The sequence below is a fragment of the Chlamydotis macqueenii genome, chromosome 2, assembly GCF_036417535.1.
Source record: "Chlamydotis macqueenii isolate bChlMac1 chromosome 2, bChlMac1.mat, whole genome shotgun sequence".
Classification (NCBI taxonomy): domain Eukaryota; kingdom Metazoa; phylum Chordata; class Aves; order Otidiformes; family Otididae; genus Chlamydotis; species Chlamydotis macqueenii.
This window is the reverse complement of record NC_141557.1, coordinates 39,709,078-39,733,540: the sequence shown is the minus strand read 5'-3', so window position 1 is coordinate 39,733,540 and position 24,463 is coordinate 39,709,078. Positions and strand designations below refer to the sequence as shown.

Below are 24,463 nucleotides of genomic sequence, written 5' to 3'. Positions count from 1 at the left end.
TTGCCTTCCTCCACTCTGCCCAGCCTGGTGCCTCAGAATACCTCACCTCATGCACTCAATTTTATTTATTTATTTATTTTTAAAATGACAGTTATCAGGAATCTATCCACCAATTTTATGGTGAAGTTTCTCAGTTAGGAATTGTATTTTAACAGTGTGCTTGCATTTTTATGCCAAAAAAAAAAAAAAGACCCAACAAAAACCCAGAGCAGTAGTCTTGTAAGTAGGTTACTTGGGTGTTGGGGACTGTTTCAATTCACTGTTTGTCTTGATTCAGACCAAGTAATTTCCATTTAGTTTTCCCTATTCTTGGTGACCTATTGACACCAGAGCTATCTTGTAGACTATATTTTTTGGTTTGTCCTAGTGGAGTCTCAATTTGTAGCTCTAAACATTCTTAGCATCATATAGAAGTTGATAATATCACAAGCTTATTAAAGCACTTACCAGTCACGACAAATTTTTATGCACAGCAGCAACAAGCAGGACTTTACTAAGGACAATTCCTAACACTAATCATACTGTAACCTGCTAAAATTTTGACTATTATAATTTAACCTCTTCCTCATTCTACTCAAATATCTCTGGGGTGTGGTATATAGAAAGTAAAAAATAATACAATAGCCTGCAAATTTTATCAATCCTAATTCTAAAATTTGATTTGTCTTATATCCAGTGATGAAAAAAAAAATTACCTCATTGAACAGGAATGAGAAAGAAAAAGGGGAAAAAGGGTTCCTGGTGCAGCTATTTATGTGTGCAGCAAGGTGATTATACATTTGAGAAAGCATCTAGCATTGTCATGTTACACTGCATGTGTATGTGTGTGCAGATGGATGAATATAAATACGTGTGTATATGAGTGTGTGTACAGGCTTTATGCAGCATTGCAGTACTTGCGTGTGGTGCTTCCTGAATTTGTTCTTGAAGTCGTTGGTTTTAAAAGATGTAAATGAAGATGAAACATGGCTTGGTGGATGTTAATGTATAGACAGTTACTCTTGGTAAAAATAATTACTTGATTAAATGCTCTGGTGGACAGTGATCAAGGAAGGAAGTGGTAGATAAGTAATGAAAAGAGTATCAATATTAAAAGTAGCAACACCTTATAGAACATGAAAAATGTTCTTTAGTGGGATAAAATAGGCATTGCAGACTTTTGAGTTAAATGGTTTTACTGAGGCCTCCTATTTCTTACGCTATTTTCCGTTAAAGCTTTTCTGTCAGTGACGCAGTTTCTATTGCATGGAACTAAACTGCCAAATCACTGCAACCCACAGATAAGTTAGAAGTCACTTCCACATTGCAGTCAGCTCTGAATGAGCAGTCAGAACAAACGTTCATGAAATGACAATCTTTTTTTTCCATATACAGAGGCAGCAGAAGGTCTGCAAATAAAGTGAGCGTAGCAGTCCAGCATACCATCACACATCTTCATGAAAAACTCATCTTCTGTTCTGCTCTCTGCAGACCATTCCTCAAAGGTGGGCAGAGATAGAGACCCCCTACAGCTCTTCCATCAGCTCTTTCTCCTCTAACACGCTGAGGTGATGTTGGCATAACACAGTCCTCCTGTCCAAGATAAATTCACAGGCAGTCAGTATGCTTGGAAGAGTTGTCTCATGTCTAGAGAGATATGGCTGAGGCTTTCAAACCTAGCTGAATTTTTTTTCAATTTTTAATGATTTATAGGAATATGAAGTTAAGCTTTAATGTACACCTTCACCTATGGTATGCTGTTCATCTATATAGTGCAGAGAAGAAAAAATTCTGTGACATAAGGACTTAGCTCAGTGTTTTCTGTCTCCACATCCATGTTTAGGCACCTAGAATAACTAGGCTTATTTTCAGAGCTACTGAATGGCAAACTGACTAAAAGTCAAGTCCCTGAGTTATCTAAACATAGCAGCAGTGCTCTATTTAGGCAATCATGTTTCAAAATTATTAGTTTTCTAATTATTTTGCCATAAATAAAATTGCAAAGTATTTGTATTGGGGTGGCATCTGAAAAGTGCATCTTGAAGAGTGAGCTTAGCTTTGGGATACAGTCTTTTTCTTCAGCTCTGGGAAACAGACAGAATTACTTACAGGCTGCTATTATGGCAGGGTGTTTTCAAAACTTATAATTAAATTCAGAGCTATGGCAGATCAAAAGGAACCTGTATAGGAAAAAGATGTAACAAGAAAGTCAGGAACAGATACAGACAGGAGTTCTTTGCTGTACATGTCGTTCCGAATAAGAATGGCAGGAGGCTCCGTCAATAAGATCAAAAGGTGGGAACAGAGATGAAAACTCTCCTTTTACTGCTAATTACTACAAACCATGTAGGAATGTATTTGACCACTATTGGCAGTGCTAGAAAGCATTAACTTCCATCCTCCCCCACTCCCACCTTCTTCTGGGAGAAGAGTGCTGGAGCATTTGAAATTTTAATTTTTTTTTTTTCTGGGTGATTTTAACATTTTTTCTTTTCACTATTAACACTAAATGACTAGATCATCTAACAGCCACTTTGTGATATGCTCTTATTTTTTTCTTGAAGGTAAACATGAATAGCATAAATTAATCCACAGGGGTTTCAGTGAAACGTGGTTATTGTAGGATGCCAGCTTGGCCATTCAAGAGTGATGCTTTCCTCTGTAAAGACAGACATTTTTGATCTTTGTTTATTTGCATAGGAGGAAATATTGAGGCACTGTGTGATCATTTAAGATCCCAGGAAATTTTCTCAAGCACTGGAGAAGCTAATGTTATTGTTAATTCCTTAGGAGATAATTCAATTTTTCTTGTAAAAATTTCGTGCTGGTTTCACTTGCAGGTGTTCTTCACGTTCTGTTCTAAATTGCTGCTTAGTGTTGCTGAGCACAGTTGGTAGTGGCTGTGATGATCCCAAGTGGAGCTGGATTTCAATAGGTATGAGTGGTCTGCAGGGGTCCAAGACTGTTTAAGAGATTTGGAAGCCTTGGCTGGGATTCAGCTCGCATTTCTTGGAGTATGTAAAGCTAGATGCATGTGTATAGGTGTCTACAAGTGAGTTAGGTGTCTAAGCTCCCCTTTCGATCGGTGAAATTCTAGTTAATATAGTTAATGAACCTTAGAGAGCTACTTGGCCAACCAAAGTTGGTGTCTACTTCCAGATGGAATAACTCTTCTGACTCTGACTGTATGAATGTAATCTCCATTGACTGCGATGGGAAATTAGACATCCAGCTCGCAGGTAGGCACCCATATAGACAAGTAAAACCTTAAGTGTCAGTCTGTGAGTCAAATCCCACCTACAGTGAGATCTACTATGGAAAAAAACAAGTATCATTGATATTTTCACTTCATGACAGTTTCTTTCTTGCACTCTTGTGAAGTTTGCATGTGTGGAACTGCAAAATGCTTAGGCGTGCATGTGCAAAACAAATTCAGTGCTGGTGTGAATAAAAACAGTATAAATTTTTCAAAACTGTCTCATAAAAAGTTGAACACTATGCCGTAACTTGCATCTTTTCATACACTCAAATTAGTGCCTTGTCTGCTGCTATTTTGTCTTGCTTCCCTTTTTGCATGGCACTTTCTGATAGGTTGCAGCTTACTCACTTTTGACTAGCATTTCCTTTGATGGCAATGTGTTGGCCAAAATAATTTTTTCTTGGATATTAAAGACAAATTCAAACACATAATGTATGTCTTCTATGACATTAGTTAAACTGGCTTATAGTAATGGGAGATGAAATTTCACCTGCCAAACTGTAACTGGCTAAAAGTTTATTGTATAACCTAAGTTAAATGTTGGTATCCCTCTGAGAGTCACTGGAGTGAGAGAAGTACCTGCAGACAGGGACTGGTCTTCTTCCTCTCAGATAACAGTTTACCATGGGATGAGTTGCCCCAAAAGGCACTTGTACCACTGGCTGGTTTAGTTGAGATGAGGTAGTCAAAGCTGGGTGTGCCTTAAGCTTCTGCTTGTTCTTAGTTCCAAATGCGGTGCTGCTACCTTGCAAACTCTTCAGGTGCCGCTGCAAAGTATCTGAGCTCTGCAAAGCAGGAGAGAAGTTGTAGTGCTCTGAAGTTGGCAGAGTTTGTGTCCCTTCCTGGCTGTAGGTCTATGTGCACCCTTGCTCCCATCAGTTGACCCAGTATAAAAAACAAGCTGCTCTGCACCCAGTCACATTGGGACTGCATCTGCTGGCATTTTCCTTTTGCAGTTATGTATTGAAATCACAGCTCAGTGCTGTCATAATAATTGGGAAATATAAAATCATACTGCACTGCTCCTTTTTTTTTTTCTTTTCACTTTTGAACAGTTCTATACAGCATCAAGAAAATGAAGGAGTGTTGTTTCATGCCCATATCTTGAATTTTTTCCATTTAGTGACTTAAAAGTGTGGAAATTTATTTGATTGTATTCTATATAATCTATATAATCAAAGCAAACAGAATACAGATTTTTTTAAACATATTTTGTGTTTCAAGATGTTTTATTTCTTAAAGGAAAATTAGGAGCAGAACTGTTGGGGAAGAAAAAGATAGAAGGGCTTGGAAAGAAAACTGACACTTCCTTAAATAACTAGAAGTCACCATGTGACTAGAAAAAGTCATTTCATGTTCAGAAAATGGAAAAACTTGGCTAAAAGTCCGTTCTGGTTCAGCCACAAAGTAAGGACAGCCACTAGAAATTAAGGAGTAACTTGGAAAAAAAAAAAGATAAAAGAGGAAGTTGATACTAATCAATATAAATTAGAAGTAAGAAGAAAAACAATTTGTAGGTAAAGCCAAAAACAGGAAATGAAAAATCTGTGGTTGGCAAGCCAAAGGACAAAAAAAAAAGTTTTTAGTGTATTAAGAACAAAAATCCTAGTATTATAAGCCACTAGATGGAGATAGTAAGATTGTTACGAGTGATTTGAAAGAGCCATAAGTGTTAAATATTTTTATTCTGTATTTTGAAAAATGCTTGATTCTGTCCTCATGTGATGAGTGTGCTGAGGTACTTTCCAAAATGCCTGGAAGAAAGAAAGGAAGATTTCAAGTAGCAGCTAGTTTAGGACTTTTGCACAAAAGTCCTAAAAGATTTGTTGAGGAGATCCCCATTTCTTGGATGCCCCTTCTTGAAGGAAACAAACAAACAACAAAAGAAAAAACAAACAAAAAACCAAAACAAAATTAAAACAAAACAAAACAAAAATCCAAACAAACAAACACCTCCCGGTACCCCCTCCCCCACCTCCCCACCCCAACCCCCAAAAAAACCAAACAAAAAACCCCAAAACAAACAAAAAAAAAACCCCAAACCCCATGTGAAACCACAGAGGAGTACTGGATTGCTAATGATTTGCTAGTATTGAAATGTAACTGATACTTATGCAATAATCACATTGCTATTATTTCTGAGCAAAATGAAAATGTCTTTAATTAATAATGCAATAAATTTTAGTTACCCTAGTTTAATCAAATAAACAGGCAGTATAAACAGGCCATTTCACTATGTAATATCTGATTTTGTTACTTGAGACTTGTCATTTGATTGATAAAGATTATTTTAGAAATAATAGATGTGCGTGGTTTTGGCCACTTTTTTTTTTTTTTAAAACAAATGCACTAAACAGCATAAGGCATGTACACATGTGATTGAGAACGGGTTAATTGACAGATCCTCTACATATCAAATTTAACAAATTCATGATGGTACAATGAGAAATGCGAAATGTAGATCAGACTTACAGATTGCATCCTGTAAATCAGAGTGAAAAAAAAAAAGGAATCTAGAGTGTGAAAGCTGTACAGAATTTCTCAGTGTAACATCTGGATTTATACATTTAAATTTATGTATTATACATTTATAAGTTGTGAGAATACTGAGCCTGGATTCAGTGATGAATCTTAAAAGTATGTTGCAAAACTGTAGAAAGTGTCAGAAAGATGGACAAAAAAAGTGAAACATTGATTGATTTTTTCATTTTTTGTAGTGATGGATTTTCTACATATTATATACTCAAACCCCACACATTTTTACTAAATTTTACTGAATGCAGTACAGAAATAAAATTCCAAGAGAAAGAGGGAGAAAGGAAGGACTCTGCATGTTGGAGCTGATGCTACCACCAGTTCCAGTTTTCATTCTTTGTCTGAAAAAAATAATACATTTTATGTGTTTGTGAAAAAATATCTTTGACATGGATTTAGACAAGCTTCTTGGTCTTATCCTTTGCTTTTAAGACCAACTTTCTCTTTAAAATTGTTGTCAATATACATAGTCAAATAAGCTTCTGCACTGGTTGTGTATTAATAATTCACATTCGTTATCTTAAATCTTTTCACATGCTTAGGAGCAAAAGATGACAGGAGTGGGCATTTAGTGAAACAATAAGCAGCAACACTGCCTAAAATGTCAATTTGGTTTTATGTTGGCAGCATTCTGTTTGTGTAATAACGATCCATATCCATGGGAAGGAAATTCAGAAAAATGACCTTTCAATTGCCACGTCATCTCTGTTCAAATTATAAAATACTAGAAGTACTAGCTTTAAGCTTACAAAACCGCATATTGTTGCTATTTATATTTCTTAAGCCTCGTATGTAGAAAATTGCAGTTGCTTAAAAAGAACAGTGCTGCGGGTACTGTTATTGAGCTGATAAAGTCTGCCTGGCAAAGATTTGTAAAGGCTCTCAGAATCAAAGGTGAGTCTTTGTTTACCTCTTGAAAACGCTTTTATAGGAGGTTCTGGTTAGCCATTTCCAATAGAAAATGGAGTAGTTGATCAGATAGCAGCTAAACTAATGAAAAGCATCATGGAAGTGACAGGAAGATTAATTAAGTTCTTCCAGTTGTATTCACGTCTGGCGATACAGAGTTCCTTTGGGTACTGCTGCAGTTAAATGGTATTCATGGTGACAAATATTACAGATTTCCAGAAGTGACACTTCTGAGACAAGGGTAAAAAACACATTTGGTAGTTTTAGACAGTGGAGAACGTGCAAAACCAAAGATTAGCCTCTATGGCTAGTTAAAATATACAAATGTAACTTACTCCTTCCCTTCTTATCCTTTAGTGTAACCTCAAGAGATTAGTGATGAATCACAAAATCTGTATTATTGTGTAGTGTCTTAAACGACTCCAGATGGTTTCAAAATAAAAACAAACCAAATTTCTAGCCAATGTACTTAGTGTATTTTATTTGAGGCACAAAAATATGTGCACTTGGAAACACTTTTCAGTTACTTTAGGAACATTACAACACTGTGGCTTGTTTGTTGTTTATATTTCTGCACTGCAGTTACTGTAGTACTAATAGGAATTAAATATCTGCAATGTGTAAATTTCCAAATTCTGTAGAAGTTCTAGCCCTAGTTTACCTTCAAGAGTCTTTTAGTTTTGGAGTGGTTTTGGTGAATTAGTAGGTCAAGTGTGATTTGGATTTTTTTCTCCCACTTTATTTTCAGAAACAAATATTTGCACAATATGTTTTTATCTTAATAGCTGTCTCTGTACAGTAGATAAAATTTATTTTAGGAAAACCTGGAAACTTTTCAAGTGTATGAGATCTCTTAACCTACTGCACATGATGCATAAACTTTAAATATTGTGTCACTAGTGTATTTTGTTGACTACTATTACATTTCTGCCAGCAAAGAGTCCCTGAATATGTTTCTGTGTTTGCAAGAAAAGGTTTGTGGTCAGCCTCACTAATTGAAATTCATCAAAGCCAACTGGTAAAAGTCTGGGTATAAATCTAATATTAGTGGCCTCCTTTGGGGGAGTTCAAGACTGGAAGAGAGTTTTCCAGGAATCCTAGAGAATTAACTGGTGCATTAATATTAAATATTAATTGGTCTCTGCAGCAGACATGCCTGCAAGTTGTTTTAATTCTTACTATGGAGTCATTGTGTAAATCAGTGGATAGATAAAAATCAGTGGAAAGCATAGATAGCACGGCTAGTTCACAAAGAGTGGCCTTCTGGCTCTTGACCAAGTCATGCATGAGTAACCTGTAGCTTTCCCAGCTCTGGAAAAATGTAGATTATGTGCCGTACTTTTGGGAGGTGTGTCTCTCTGTTTGCTTTTTGTATATTCCAAGAAGGTAATGTCTTGTGGGGTAGTCTGCATTTTGAAAATCTGCTCTTTATGGCAAACACTTTACCAAAATGGAGTTGTCAAGGTGAGGAAGGGCAGAAGAAATCAAGGTGGAGATGCTAGTAGCAAAAAAAAAAAAAAAAAGTAGGTTGCTGGGAAAGAGGATTTCAGGGAGTAGAAGCTACTTCTATTATTGGAAACAAGGGAGTGGGGTAACTGTTTTAGCAGAAAGTACTTTTTTTCATGTTACGTTTATGCTATTTCTGAATCACGAGGGTTTGGGGATTTCGTTTTTATAGGTGAACCATGCATAAAAATATGATAATTTTGCAGTTGACCTGCATCTGTAGCAAAACTAAATGCTGGGTAGCCTGTGCTGGCTTGCTGGTGATTGGGAGTTTGTACTGTGGGCTGACATCATGGGCTAATTTGCTCATTCATTCTGCATGATCCTGCGTGCCCAGACTGGGCCTACTCAAATCTCCAGACGCACACAAGCGTTTGCTGCTTCTGACTGTGCTTCCCCACAGTTTTGTTCAGCAGAGTCCTCAGTGCTTGAGTTAAAACACCAGCCATTTGGGGTTGCAATTACGAAACTAATCCTTGCTTTCACTGACAGTGACAATATCCCACTCTGAGAATAAAATTTATTTTTTTTTGTCCCTTACTTAGAACTCTACTTCTTTTTGCAGTTTATTAATGTTGTATGTGTTTAAATGAAAGCAGAATTTAGCTCGGAGCGTGTGAATTTGGGCTGTGAAAGCTTTCCAGGAGAGACCACCAGTGATTTTTCCCTCCTCCCTTGCATTTGTTTCACAGTTGAAATGCAAAGAAATTAGAGAAAATGTCTTGTTTTAGTTTCTCTTTGGCTACTTTGATTGTTTGCTTATTGTAAGAACACAAACAAGATGCAATAATGGGGCGAGATGGTCCTGGTGGTTTTGTATCCTAAAGGGCAAAACAAAACTGGAGGTAACATTCAGACCCGGGTAGTGGAGGATACATTGGTCTCTGTTGCTCTTTGCTGTTTACGCTTCCTAAGGAGCTGACCTGCCTTCAGACTCCACTGAACTGGTACAAGTACCGAAACAGAGCAGCCAGCTCAAGAAGAGATGTTTAAAGGCAGCATGGTTGCTGCCTGACCGCTAAAGGTACCTCTGTGCAGACATGAGTGGCCTGCAGCCCGGCTCTCAGCTGGCCAGCTGACGGCACAAATCAGCGAGGCCCATCAGCTTGGAGGAACATTGAGACTGGAGGCAGCCGACATCTCGCAGGGTCTGATTCCCGACAGAATGAGCCTGAGCTTTTCTGTGCTTGGGTGCAGGCTGTCTTGGAGGGCATCACGCAGCACCTCTGCAAAAGCATTTTGGAGCTAGCAAAGGAGCTGAAGGATTTCACAGTGAATTGATTCTCTCAGCTTTTACCCTCAGTGAAGGGAGGGGAGGGAATGTTTGTGCTGCAGAAAGCTCCTAATAGTAGCTCATACCTACTGCTCAGAGGACATTGGAGTGGCTCAGCTGAGATATTTTAAACCAACCTCTGAGGCTGGTGTTCTCACCTGAAGTGAGGTGTCTTTCCATGTGCAGTAAAAGTGAATGAGCATTATAATGATGAAAGAGAGAAAAAGAAGGTGCTTTGAATATCCTTTGTTACTTGCTGTCCAAAACCTCCAGTTAAAATACAGGCCATGGTTTTGAGACAGTTTCGTTGTTTGTTTGTGTTTGTTTTGTTTTGTTTTGTTTTGTTTTTTTCCTCCCAGGGGTTTCTAGACAGTATTTCTTCACTGTGATTTAGGCTTTGCTCAACATAAGCAGCTTAAGTAATTTTGAACCCTGCAAGAAGTCTTGATCTTCCTCTCTCATGCACTATGGCTTCAAAGCAAGCTCCTGCACTGTGTGCTTTTAGTTCTGAAGCCAAGTTTATTCTGGACTTTCTGTGTGTACTGTACCTCTCGTTTCAGGTATGCCTTGTCCTAGGGGCAGCTGGAATGAGAAAAGGCACTGAGACAGGCTAGGCCGTGGAAAGGGAGGGACTGCCAGTGAAGGAACAGGAGTGAAATTCACGCCCCAGTTCCCCCTGGCAGTATTTAATCTCGGTGACTTTCATACAGGTAGCGTGAAACCTTGTGAGAGGAATGCGGCGGAGGACTCTTGCTGAGAGATGCGTAGCAGCGATGTACACCAGGGCTCTTAACTCTTCTGCTCCAATTGGAGCACTCCTTGGCTGCTGTGCTGGTGGGATAATTTTGCCCTAAGTGATTGGAGCTCATGAAATAGCAGTTACTGTGTGGAGCTTTTACAAATAAGAAGTGGAGCTTTAAATGAATTATACCTGTCATCCTCTTTCCTGTAGAATGGAAGCATTCACCCCGTTAGATCCTATTATAAAGAAATAAACACTTCAGCCTACTGTCCATTATTTTTTACCTCTAGTTAGTTTTAAGTGTATTATCAGTGATACATGCCAGACTGACACCAGGAAACCAGTGTTCTCTATTGATTCACAGAAGAAGCATAACACGTGCATAAATACAGACCACGTCATCCTCACCACACTGCCCTGCCAGTATGTATCAGATCCATCCTGAGGTACTACATGTAGATGATGGAGCGTATTTTGGTATTTCTTTGTTCTTTTGTCCTCTGAAGCTGCTGCTAGTTCATATAGCAGCAAGGACTGCGTAGGGACCTATTTACAACAAACTTAGGACCACTCCATTTGTCACGGAACAATAAAATAGCTACCAGCTGCTAATGACTTATCAACCTGGGCTGGAAAAGAACCGGAGACCTGGAGGGTGAAAGGTTGTAAACTCCATTACAAATCCTCGCTGTCATTTATCTCCCGTTCTTGTGCTTTGTTATTCATGTGAATAAATCATAGTTTAAAAAAACAGTTCAGCTCTATTGAAATTAAACTACCTATTTGTCAGTTACTTTTAAAAAATAGAAACAGGCTGAGCTTTATCCAACATTTGAGTTAAAATAATTTATTGAAATTGAGCTATTGATTTAAAAAAAAAAATTCCTGTGGCAACATGATCTTGCAAAGTGCCAAGGGTCTTTATCTTCTACTGAAGTGAGGGAATCGGGGCGCTCAGGACTTCTCATTATAAGAAAAACACACTAACAATATAAGCTTTGTCTTTCCCATCTATTATGTAATTGAGTACGTTATGTCACTGAACGCATTTGCTGCCAAAAAAAAAAAAAAGAAAAAAAAAAAGGAAAAAAAAATACATACGGTTTTAGAAGGGCTTTTCCGCCCCCTGCCCTCCCCCCCCCCCCCAAGACGGAGTTAGGTTAACCAGGATATTAGAGCACGTCATTGTGAGCCCGTTAAAGAAAAGATCTGTTTGTAGTACTCTTAGTCCTGATGTCACAGGCACAGCAAGGACATCAGAAGGAGGAGTCAGATTACAGTAAGAATGGGCAGTGCAGCATGCAGCCAGAGTAAACGCTAAATCAGACAGGGATTGTATCAGGGATAAGACTGCCTGCAAAGCGCTCATCCTGAGGAGGCACACTGCTCGCTCACGCTTCTTGCGCTGGGAAATTTCCACATAATGTAGAATGAAAGAGCTCTGCTTTAGATGTCAGCCCTGCGCGGGAGCTAATGCTGAATACACAGCGGTGGGATCCTGACTGCATGATTAATGAGAAACATAATGTATTTTGGTAAGTGTTAACGGTGATGTAATTCTGCTTCTACTCACATTATCGATAGGAGCGATTATTATAAATTTCGGATTCAAGAATGTTTCGTGCTGGCACGCACCTAAAACTGACAACTGGGGAATCCTGCCGGCTGTGCAGTTTGAAAGGATTCCATTGTCTGGGAAATTTTCTGTTTGAGTGGGCTACCGCGTAGTTTTAGCAGCTCGAAAAATAAGCCAGATAGGATGAACTCATCCTAGGTTTGTTTTATATGAACTTGTGTTTCGTCTGCCGAGAGGGGATGAGAAATGGTTGTGAGGCATGGGAAGTTTTAGGCGAACTTAACGTAATGGGCGAGCTGCTACTGCACTGTCTGTGGTGGGGAGGCACAGTAAGCCTCAGTATTTCATTCAGCTTTTAGTTTGAAGAATTCAAAGCTAGAAAGGGGAAACAATGCTTTATTTGCAGCGGTGTGTTTGCCAAGTACTCTGCATTATGCAGATCACTGGTGTGGTGTTGGCTTCTAGCATACCACAAAATGCATATTATTTTAAGCCTTTACACGTCTGAGAGCTGTTAAATATTTGTGCGGAGTTTAGTTTTGTTGCTTGATGGAAATCTTCCTTAGGCTTACAGCTGAGCTGGCTGCATACCCTCAAAACATGTTGGAGCGTAGAGCTATGTCTAAGCACTGTAGTGCTGCAGTACTGGGCTGGAATGTACAATTGCAATATAATGCTGCAAGTTTGTGCTGCTAAATAGCAAAAGAATAAAACAGAAAATTTGGTGATGTGATGGAAAAATACTATTCTGGGCTACTTGAAATCTTGTCTAGCCTCAGTGTTAATTTATAGCAACATAATAAGAATGAACACAGAGCAGAGTTGGAGGATTTCTGGGACATTCAGCAGCTTTCTCAGTTTCATTAAATATTGAATCAGGAGTTCACTTCAAGCTTTAAGAGAAGAACTTTTGTAATGTTCTGAGCCTTGTCACAAAAGCACTATGCTTTCTGACACGCTAAGCATTATTTTCTTATATTCATAAAATTAAAAATACTGGTAGGAGCTGTCTTTAACAGTGAAACCCATCAATTATGAAAGCAGATTGATTTTGATGTAAACTGTCCTAACAGAAAAAATATAAATTGGCTGAGCTGTCAGAACCTTTCAGAGTCCCTTTTTAAGGTAAATTTGTGATGCTTTAGCTTTACTACATTTTCCAAAGGCTGAGGAAGAATAGAGAAGCATTTTGGTTTTAGGTTTGAATAATTTGGATTAAGTCTCTTTACCATTAAAAAATGTGGCAATAGGTTCATTTTTTTGCTAATCTGTTTTAGGTTATTTTTCTACCTTTAGTATCACTGCAAGTGCCAGATGGGTTTTCTTTTTTACAGTCAGTTTTGCAACAATTGCCTGTGTGACTAGGATTAGAAGTTATGGTTTCCTGAGGTTATATAGATTAGAGTATTAGGTATATGTTAGCTGTATGGTACTCAATTTTATATTCCTTTTTTGTTTGTTTGTTTGTAATTTTCAGAAACACATAATGGTGATAGAACTTATTTTGGTGTTACTTCTTTGAAAAAATACAAACCGCTGCTTCACGTGCTTATTTGTTTTCTGGTGCAAACGGCTGTTTCACGTGCTTGCTTGTTCTCTGGTGCAACACAAGTTTTCAGCTGGAACAAACCGGAGTGTGCTTTCTCTCTGCTTTGTAGGAAATTTCACTTCTGAGAGCAGAGCTGAAAGTTTCTGTTAGGCAGGTTCTCAGTCTGCTTTGTTCAGTCTGAAAATTCCTTTGATACTAAGTTTTAAATTAATGTTCTGGTTTCTGCCTTTCGCATAACAAAGCATGAGCTAATGGGGATAGTGTTTACCTGTGGTTGTTCTGGGTGTTTTCTTGCTCTGTCTGTGAGAACCGGGAGCGTCTGTAATCTCACCTGTCCCTGTTGTAACACTTATTGCACAAAGCAGTATTGCACAGAACTGGATGAAAAAGCTCGACCGCATACATCGCGCACCTACTTCGACTTAAAATTACTGTAACTATCACATAGACAATAGCACAATTTTATATTTTCTCAGGAAAAAAAAAAATTCCTTTCAATATTAGTAGAGAATTCTGTGGTATTTCATCCTCTGCGTGCTACTGTTGGGCCACCTAAAGAATAGGAAGGGAAGAAAAAGCATTTCTGTATGTTTGGATGCATCTCGCTTGTTTTTCTGGGCCTTCTTATCTGATTGCTGCTGATGTAAGGTAGCATAGTGGGAATGCATGTGTATAGCATTAAGGTTTAAATAAATACTGGAATATTTACTGTTGAAAGTAAGACCTAACCCTTTGAAAACATTATTCTTCCATAGCAAGTGCTAATGGGTGAAGTGAGTTTCTTAACGGTCACAGACAAAAGTTAGTAAATTCAGAAATCAGTCGTAGTTTTTCTTGGTTTTTTTTTTTTTTTTTAAACCTGTAGCCTACCAGAAGTTTTTGGACTGAGATAATTTATGTTCTGCTATTTGAGCCAAGCCTTCAAATAATTAAACTTATTGTGACCCTTCTAATTGCATGAGCCTTTCTTTTACATTGCACTGGAATTTTGATGGAGTGCTTTCAGTAACTGCTAATTTTCACTTATGGTGCTGTGCTTTAGAGTTTGTTGTTTAGTCACCGTGGATACATTTGTTACTTATTGTATTGGTTTTGCATTCATCATTTGGACTTGAACAGAAATGTGGAATTGTAATAATAATAATAAAAATCCTACAAAATGATGTAGTGTGTTTATAGAGTAAGCCAAAAGCCAATGAAAATAATACATTTCTGCTTAGTGTTTTAATAGGTAGATGTTTTGGACTTGAAAATGTACATACCTACCCCAAAGCAACTTCCGCTTGCTGTTATCATCGAGTTAATAATTTAATGTAAGATAAAAGTCAGTTACGACCGTTCTCAGCAGCTCCGAGAGGAGAAACAGTGGGTGGCCGTCACTGCCATAGCGCTGTCGTTGCTCACTAATAGCAGGGGACCTTCTCCAGTCCTGCTCAATGCAAGGGCTCTGCTGTGTCCGATGGCCATAGCTGAAGGCTGCTGCCACCCCTACCTTAAAAGGTCCTTCTGGCCGCTGCTGCATTGGCTTGGCCACCTCCCCGGCATCTTGCCTTCCTCGGCCCAGCAGTGTGAGTGGCTCGCGGAAGCTGGCTTGCCCTGCAAGCGTGGTGTGGCCCCCGTGGCCACCGCTTGGGCTGGGTGGCCACTCTGTTTGGGTCAAGCACTTCTCGCAGTTTGAGAGAGGAAGGGGGAGATTTTTCGGTGCTTGCCATGCACTGGCACCATACGTGATGGTTGTTGAACCGGGGGAGACGCTGCAGTGATATTGCAGTTATGGGACAGTGAGCACTGGTCCTGAGGGCTCGGTAAACCCTGACTGGAATTGAGAGGGAAGCCAGTCCTCCACCCCCACTGCTGAAAAAATGCTCCACTGTGTGCCACCATACCTTACCCTTACTGAAGAAGCACAACTGAAAAAAAGAATTAAAAATAAAATTTACAAAGAAAAGGGGGGGGGGGGGGAAGAGAGAACCTTGTACTTTCTTTTTTTTTCTTTTTTTTTTTTTCCTTCCCTCCCTACCCCTGTGGACCTATTGTTGTTTTAAGTAACTACTCAATGTTTCTGTTTACATTATATAGGAAGTCTAATATATTGAGGTGTATTCTATATATTTTATCCTCTAGGATAAAATAATAGAACTGTTAAGGGGAAAACCAAATTATTTTTGCCTGAAAATGCCATCACTTTTCTGTTTGCATATTGGCTGTTTTCTATGGGTTTTTTTCAGTCAATGTTGTAAAGCGTAGTAGTTCATCTGCATATGTAGTACTATTCTGAGTATCACTTTTTATTTCTGGAACACTTTCTTGTAGAAGAGATTCATGCTGAGTGAGTCATGGAAGAAAAAATACCCCCCCCCCCCCCCCGCCCCCCAAATCTCACCACCTCTTTAAAGAAAATACACATTGCACAAACCAGCCAACCAACAAAACCTGTTTCAGCGGTTCAGTGAAAATATTTAGTTGTCACCGGTTTGTTTTTAGGTTATATTTTCTTCAAGGTTAGACACTGTGGAGGCCTTTTGTAGCATTTCTGTTTGTCTTCATTTAAGGCAGGATGAATCGGTGATGATAAGGCTACGCTTTTAAAATGTTTTGAGAAACACAGATCCTGGATTATGAACAATATTTTATCACCAACCATCTGTAATAAGAAAGTGTAGTTAATATATAATGGATGCTGTATGTGACAGAAGAATTCAGCTGAGCAAGCCAGTGTATATGATCTTGAAATCTGCAGGAGCCTGTGTTTATACTTGGAATGTTACAGCCTCCCAGGCAGTGAAGTTCATATCTTGCACTGAATAATCATTAATGCATGTATTTATAACAATAATTTCAAAATCCTGTTTGAATTTACAGAACCTGCTCTGTGCTAGATTCTACCCCTTTAGATTCTGTTAGAGAAACTGTTCATCTAAAATACCTTTAAATATATCCAGTATATTGCTGTAAAGGGTGATTTCACCATTTCACACACACACAGAAAAGTCATTCCCAAGTGTTACACTTCTTGTGGGTGGCAGAATTGCTCCAATGCCAAAATCAGAATTAATGGTTTCTTGCTTCATTAGAGCAGATTAGATCACAGTTGCTTCAGCTGAAGGTCCTTCCACAGAAAGTGTGTGCGTGAGCACACACATGCATGTGAATGTGTGTCTGTACGTGTTTTAACTTGGGATAACTGTGGAATCTAATTTTGCATCCCTTCTTAACAAATATCTTGCTTCTGTTAAGAAATAGAATGTTAAGTAGAAACCAAACTTTAAAAAGTTTCATTACGATGTCACGCGTTTGTCCTTTTTCATCTTTTTTTTTCCTAAAAGACAATTAATATAAAATATTTTTATAAAATATTTTAAAATAATGAGAGCCTTTGAGTGCAGAATTATCTCTGAGTCATATGGCTTCTACCTCTCTGTGACTGTGTCCAAATATCCTTCCATATTATTTTGATTTTGTTTTATAACCTGGTGGCAGTTCTAGAAATTTTTGCAATTACAAAAATGTTAATCGGGTTACAGGAATCCTCTCAAAGCTTTTGCCTCTCATTGCACTAAAGAAGATGGTGGCACTTGAAAAAGAAGAAATATATTTTGGACTTGATAAATATTTCAATTTGCTATTAGATCTTGAAAAATTCTTGCAATGCAGTAGAGGTCATAAGGGCTTCAGTTTTTAAAAGGGGCTATTACATGTAATATACTGCAAAGATTAGTTCTGCAGCTGAAATTGCATAGATGATTGCTAACATTCAGAGAAAATGCAGCAAAAGAGGTAGGTTGGAAATACCAAAGCCTGAAGTGTTTAAGAATGTACTTGAATCGAATTGCTGGGGTTGAAAGTGGGAAGAAGCTTTGCTCTGTTGTAGACCTAAGTCATTATATGGCAAAGCCACATTCTGTAGGTCAGCTTGTATTCTCTGTGATTTTAGCTATACGTTACTGTAAAGTCTACTTAGGGGTGAAAAATCTAATATATGAAGGTGCATTATTGGCATGCTTATATATTTAGACCTCCTTGCCTGTTTTGTTGACCACTACTTTCAGTTCATCAGTCTGATGCTCATGAACACTTTCCCTCAATACTTTTTTTTTTTTATTTTTGTGCTTTGTACATATGCACCACAAAGAGTTACTCCCATCATAAGCATGGTATGACAGCTTAAAGAAGTTGCCAAGGGTCTGGATCAAATGCGAAATAAGAAAATGCAACTGTAATTTGAAATTGGAATTGTAAGGGAGGCTTTTATGAAAGTTCAATTACTATACACCCTTGCCTCTTGTTAACATTTATGATAATATGTTCTGTCTCTTTTGATGCTTAAAATTATATCCATTTAAAACTTCTTTAGATTTGAAAAAAGATAATACATCTTCAGTCCTTATCTAGAGCATTTAAACAAAAGCACTTGTTCTCTCTCTTTTTTTTTTTTTTTTAATTATTTTTTTTTTCTATTTCTGCTTTGGCAAAGGTCACAACTATTTTAAAAAGCTAAGGTTAGATCAATCTGTTTCTCTTTTTAATACTTCAGCTAGCTGGCTGAACCAGTTGTTTGGAAATCATGGGAATTTCTTTCATCACTATGGGATCAGGTCCTGGCTTTATTACCCAGCCAACTAATTTACTCTGTTTTATAGTCCCTGTAGATTTCAGAATGTAAAGCCGTAATGTACCACTTGCTTTTCAAGTAAAGCTTGAAAAGCTCCTGGGGTTTGGTAATGTATAGTGTCTTCATCTCTGAAGCAGTTACAGGAGATACAAAAATGAGATTGACTGGGAGTGTCTGCTAACTCTGAGTATGGCCGTTTGAAATTTTAGCATATACTTAGGATCTCAAAGGGCTTTGGGTTGTGTTGGTAACTTTTATGCTATGTATTTTTTATGCGTTCTGTTTTCTAGAACGCAAAACAGGCAGTCTCTTTCCCAACTCTCTCCTTCAGAAAAAAGATAGAGCCTAAAAGGTGGGTTTATGTTAGAAAATCGTCTCTGAATATTAAAACTGCTTTCTGAAGAACAAAAGAAAAAAGCTAGGCTTAATTTACTTTTGGATTATTACTTCACAGTGGTTTTCTCCTATGTATTTACTTTTATACCTTAATTGAAAAAGCTGATGGACAGTACAGTTCATTTAAATGAAAGGCATGAAAATTTTCTCAGCTTCTTTTGTTCTTGTTGACCTTGTTTACTCTGTTTGTTTACTATAGAATGTAGTAAGTTATGAAGGCAGAGGGAGATAATGGCTGTGTTTTCCAATACTGTTACCCATCGTTGCACACCAGGGATCAATATGGAATTAAAAAAAAAAAAAGTCAGAAAACACAGAACCTTGGCAAGATCTGCAATTGTGAATTCACAAGGAAGGAGGAGGTGGGAAGGAAGCCAGTCCTGGCACTGCAAGCGGTATCAGTGCTCTTCTTGCTAAGCCAAGTCATTTTTCAGTAATGACCTGAGGGTCTATTGTCTCTGTAGTGCAATGTTTAGCAAATTAGTTTTTGTTTGCTGATATTTACCTGTGAAAGCCAATCTACTCACCTCCTGTCAAAACCAGCCACGTACCAGGAGCATTTAGTTTACCAGATATGCGACTATTACATAGCAAGCACACCACTTCTCTCTTTTTCTATTATTACTGTTAAGTTGTGCTGCTGCGAGCAGCAAATCTTTCAACAGTGGAAGTTGCATGCGATTGTTTGCTTCTAGGTAGCACAGAAAAAAAATATCTTTGCTTCAACACTTCATGCAGCATCTGTTATTTTCAGTAGCCATTTTTATTTCTTTAAGAAGCAAAACCACACAACCATGTGTAAAACCTTACCTAACCTCCTATTTAAATTTGCAGTTCCCCGTGTTTGTAAAGGATAAAGTCTGTCAAGACAAACGGGCTATAAAATGGTGCATGTGCATATGTGAAGGTATATTTAAATCCTTTCCCTTTTTGTCTCCCTCTCTGGCTGATGGCTTGGCAGCCACATGAACTTGGGTGCTGTGTAGCCATTGTAGTGCATTATTTCTCGTATCCGTGCATGCTTTTAGCGCTCAAGACATGATGTAATCATTTACAAACATTTTGTCTCGCCAATCCTGACCACAGTCTGTCTACCTTGTAAAACTGGTTATTTAGTCCTTCTCTCCACATGCAGTGCTAGGGCAGTTGCACTAACCTCCTAATAACACATTTAGTTTCTATTGGCTCAAACCATAGTAGCACTGAGGACTTGGAAATTACATTGGTCCACACAGTATGATTTTTCTCTCCTCTTTCATTCTTTACTAAGAAAAGATCTGAATTAACTCTTTTCAATTGGGTTGAAGTAAAAATTTTCAATATGTTCACAGATTCCTGGTGGTTTTGTCTTTTTTTTTATTTTAGTTTTTTTTTTTTTTTTTAATTCTTTGCAATATTTTTGTAGAACATAAGATATCTTTTTACATAGGTGCAGCTGGCAAACCTACCAGCTTACTATTTGGGTTCCTATGGGTTCAGTGGCAGCTGGACAATCTGACATCTCTTTGGATATGCCATATGGAAATTACGGTGCCTTGTAGAAATGCCTATCTGTGGTCAGATCCGTATATGTGAGGCGAGTATCCTTCCCATTAGCATTTAGCTCTACATACTCTAACAGTGCATGCAATAGGTTACCTTCCCAATACATGCGGGTTTTCAGGGTAAAAAGAACTAATGGCCATAATGAGAGACATTACTACACATAAACAGCCCAAGCAGATACACTCCTTCGCATGAATAAACTTCCTGAATGTAATAAACAAACACAGAAAGGCTGAAAACACATTAAAAAAAATCAAAGCAACACTAAATCTCTCTAACAATGGAGATACAATTGAAATTGGATTGTGGAAAGCCTTAGAGTGTGTGAAAGGTGTATAAACTGCTGGCAGAGAAAGGCAAGCAGGCAGAAGGTAGAGCGTTGTGGTGTGCTGGTGCTGCAGCAAAATGATACTAGCAGCACCACGATGACTGAACAAAACCATTCTATTTTGCCTTTAGTGACTAACTTGAAGCAAAATTGTCATCACATGCTGTCATCAGCACACAGGGAAGAAAATTTATTTAAATAGCCTGAAATTAACCTTGTGGAGGCAATGAATGATGATGCTACGCGTCACTGTGGACACACAGACAACTCTACATATCTTAGAAAGACAATACAGATGTGTAGAACATTGATTTATTTTTGTTGCTTATTCTTCTATGCCTTGATTTTTTTTCTAGGTTAAATATACCCAAACGAATCAATGTAGTGAGGAAAAGCAGCACAGAACTATCTCAAGTAGGCAGTCTTTGATTATACTTAGCATTGAAAGAACGTTAACAATTAATGCTCCTAAAATATCCCTCAGTTTATTTTAAGAACGTTCATGTGATATATATATAAGCTTTTTGTTTATGTCTAGTAGGAAGATTTCTTAACGGGTATATTCACAAAAATACCAGTTGCATGATACTTTATTGTAACTTATTAAAGGAGTTTTTATGTTAAAAGCCATGCCAGCATATTTTCAGCAATATAAAGCTGACTTTAGATTCATCTAGAAACAGAAATGGTGGCATCTGACCTCAGTATATCGTCAAATAAATGATGAATGTTTGAGAAACCCCAGCTGAGCTAATATCTTCCCAATAACAAAGATAAGAAGTAGTAATGTTCATTCTAAATTTTTATCCCTTTCTAGGAAGCTCACAATAATAGATGGCTAGTGTTGTTACAGAATCCTTAAAATAATAGCTAAGTTAATCTTTTAAGAAATCTTTCCAAGGTACCTGTGATAGGCAGATCTCCAGTTTTGCAGGTTCTCTGGTCTAAGTAGCTAACTTCAGTTCTAGTAAATAATGCAGGGAGCTGATTTTGATAGTATATTGGTTGAGAGAACATTGACGGTTTGTCTGAAAGAAGTTGGGCTGTCTTTGAAATCTGTTGATGCAATGTATGTATGGCAACTGCTAGCAGGTACAAAACAAAGCTCTTGCAAGTTCAAGAATCTTTCATCAAAAATGGAGCTTTCCTCACTGATACTGTTTTTACTGAGTCAGATCTGTTCTTTGTATTGAAGAAGGAAGTTTTCAGAAAGTAATTATTATTTGTAATGAACTGTGGAAAGTGTTGGACTGTGTTAATAGATTTGCTTGAACTCAATTTAATTTACTGGACCTAACATGCTGAGAAACTTCCATGGCCCCCAGTAAAGTAGGAGTTTCAGCTGTGCTCAAAATATTAAATCAGACCTAGTCTAATTAAGGTGACTGTCAAATAATTTGTAACAGTTGTGTTTAATATCTCCAATAATTTCAACTGTGAATTGAATGCTCTTTAAAATCTTAAATCAGCCACTTGGGCAGCAAATCTGGGGGTGGAGGATGCTGGCATGCCCCTCTTTGCCAGAAAAGGCGCTGAATGTGATGGAAACATGAACTTGGGCAGTTGGATAACTTGAGTTGCATTGGCGTTGTGTGGTGAATGCCACTTATGGGAAGATGCAGCTGCAGGAGGGACCGTGCTGCCGCAGGTCTCCCCGTGCTCCCCATGCTCCCAGAGGAGCTCTGCATATGTGCACGGGAAGACTCCATCAATTCCCTTGTCCACCTGAGCTTTGATGGCTCCAGAATTAACAGGTGATGAAAGCTATGCTGATTGTTTTGTTTTTCAGGAAGTGATTTAAAACCACCAACCTCTTTTCCAGAAGCTAGCAAGCATGTCTCAAGTGCAAAGAAAATTGAGTAATTATTGCTCTTACTAATTTCTGTTACCGAGTTATGAATGCCAATAATGATAATATGAAATTTTTAAGTCAACTGAACTATTTAGTTCTATACATCCATAAGTTCATATCAATTCCCATTCTTATTAAAAAAAAAAAAAAAAAAAAAAAAACAAAAACCCAAAAAAAAAAACCAAACCCTAAAAACCTTGAAGCTACCCTGACTGTCCTTTTTAGGTTTACATTTGCAAGGAGTTCATCTGTGTGGACAGGATGGGGCTTTGCAGGCTTTCCTGATTATGTACAGGGGAAGTAGAATGTCTCTTGATTCACAGTAGTGCTATTTAAATTCTGTTCAGTTTCAAGGGGGCAATATCTCAAGTGATTTGTTGAACCAGGATGCCTTTTTTTGTCTCATTAAGGCACATTATTGGCAATATCATTAAAGAGATCAGGATAATTCAATGAATAGTTTAGTAGTTTATGGTGATTCTTCTCCAGTTAACAGACTCAACACTAGTTAAGCAGCAGTAAGGAAAAGCTGAGGTTCATTCTTCCCTACTACAAGCAGAGGAGGCTTAACATTTTTCTTAGAGCATCATCTCATACAGCTCTGTTGAAGTTTATGACCACAAATCATACCAAGCTATCATTTCTGTGGGTTTGTAGCTCAGCCAGAAAAAGCTGCATGTGGGAGAAGCTCATTTCTAGTCTCCAAGATTTTAACATTTCCAACTGTGTGCCCGGAGCTGTTGAACGGACGTGTATTAAAACTGTGTATGGGTAAGAATTTCTAGTGACAAGGAAACTTTGATTTGTAATTAGAATGTCGGTTTGACTTTTGAATGTATCGTTTTGGAAAGGCCACATAACATTATACTGTTATAATAAATAGCAAATTTGAAATTTATACTGAATTTTAGGAGGAAAGAGATAAAATTTTGTACTAAATCACATCTAATAAGAGGCCATTACCCATGCAGTTAAAGTAAGAGCAATAACTTAAGAAGATAGTCTCATAAACAAATTTACATGGAAAACATGTAAAACAAGATAAAAAGTTTCTAGTCCCCTCAGGTGTTTATGTGCATCCACTGCCCTACATGTTTTTTCAGTGTGCAGTAGCTCTCCAAGCAATAGCTCATGCCACCTTTTCCTAGCTTTCAATGAGGAGAAAGAACCTGAAATAATGTGAGTCGGCAAACTTAACACGAAAGGGCTTTCTAGGCCTTAAAAAAAAAAAAAAAAAAAAAAAAAAAAAAGGCTTCTCTGCTTATATCTGCAGAGGAAGTTGTAAGAAAACAGTGAAGGGTCTTACTGATGCTAGAAAGAGACGATCTGGTGGGAACCAAGTTCTCAGCTTATACTTCCAAGAGCAAGTGGCCTATTCACTTCAAGCCATCGGACACTGAATTATGCTGACTTTCTAAGTCTCTTTTTGCTGTTCTTGGTTCTGCACCAGTCTTGATAGTCTGAGTCTACTAACTTAGTAACAAGACCAAACTTGGCCTTGGTAATGCTCTACAAAAATCAGTGTTAAACAGTACACAGTGGGGCAACCTAAATATGAACTCTGCGTTGCCTTCTTTTTTTGTCCCTGCTGCAAGGTTATTCCACATGCAATTTTAAGCACTTTTTAACAGTTCTGTTAATGTGGTTGATGCTTGACCCTGGACAGAGAGATCCATTTTACTTTTGCCACTTTTGGATCTGCAAATATTCATGTAGCTGAACACCTGAGTAATTTGATGCTTTCTGTGGACTTAAATGGTAGGTTAAGTGAGAAATAAAATGTGGATTTTTCTTCACATGTGGTAGCAACAGAATCTACATAGCAACACCAAACAGCTGTGTGTGCTCAAGGTGTTTTAACCCAATTTTAAGTATAATCTAGCTGTCTGAAGAGTGTAATAAAGAAATCCTGACACTCTCCACTTAAACTCTTGTCTTTATCCAGAGAAGATTACCACGTGTTCTCCCCAAGTACAAGTAAAACAGAATAGCCAGAAATACAGGTTTGTAGAGTCTTTTCTTGGATGCTAAATCAAATCTCTGTGTAATGCATAAATGAAGCTCTGTGAAGCTGCAGATACCCTGTGTCTGAGTTAGAAGAGCAGGAAGTGTAATGTCCCAGCCTAATGCAGATACATAGACACAAGATCTGTGCCAGCAGCCCCTGTGGTTTGGGACTGAAGAAGAGTGTGCAAATCTTAAATTTTGTTATGGTTTGGCCCACATCTGCAGAAATTCCCTCAGCATTTCCTGTTAAAACACCCAAACCACTCTGCTGTGAATCAGGTGATTTATGTTTCCTTGTAACTCCAGATCTGCAAAATTGGCTTGAGCATAGGCTTTGGAAGGCAACCCTTGTACAGGAAAGGTGTGTTTGGTTTCAGGTTTATTCGAGGCTTGCA

At 38.1% G+C, this 24,463-nt stretch overlaps 1 protein-coding gene across 2 annotated transcripts in view; it reads left to right on the top strand.

Moving 5' to 3' along the window:
- The window catches only part of ZNF385D (zinc finger protein 385D), a 439,137-nt gene that overhangs the window by 255,758 nt on the left and 158,916 nt on the right, over positions 1-24,463 (top strand). Inside the window, exon 1 of one of the 2 annotated variants that reach the window (XM_086742664.1) lies at positions 11,553-11,738. The exons of the other annotated variant lie outside the window; for it this stretch is intronic. Within the exon in view, the coding sequence (XP_086598790.1) occupies positions 11,717-11,738 (22 nt within the window). The 5' untranslated portion in view covers positions 11,553-11,716. Of the gene's footprint in view, positions 1-11,552; positions 11,739-24,463 lie in introns of those variants that run through there. 2 annotated transcript variants of the gene reach the window in all.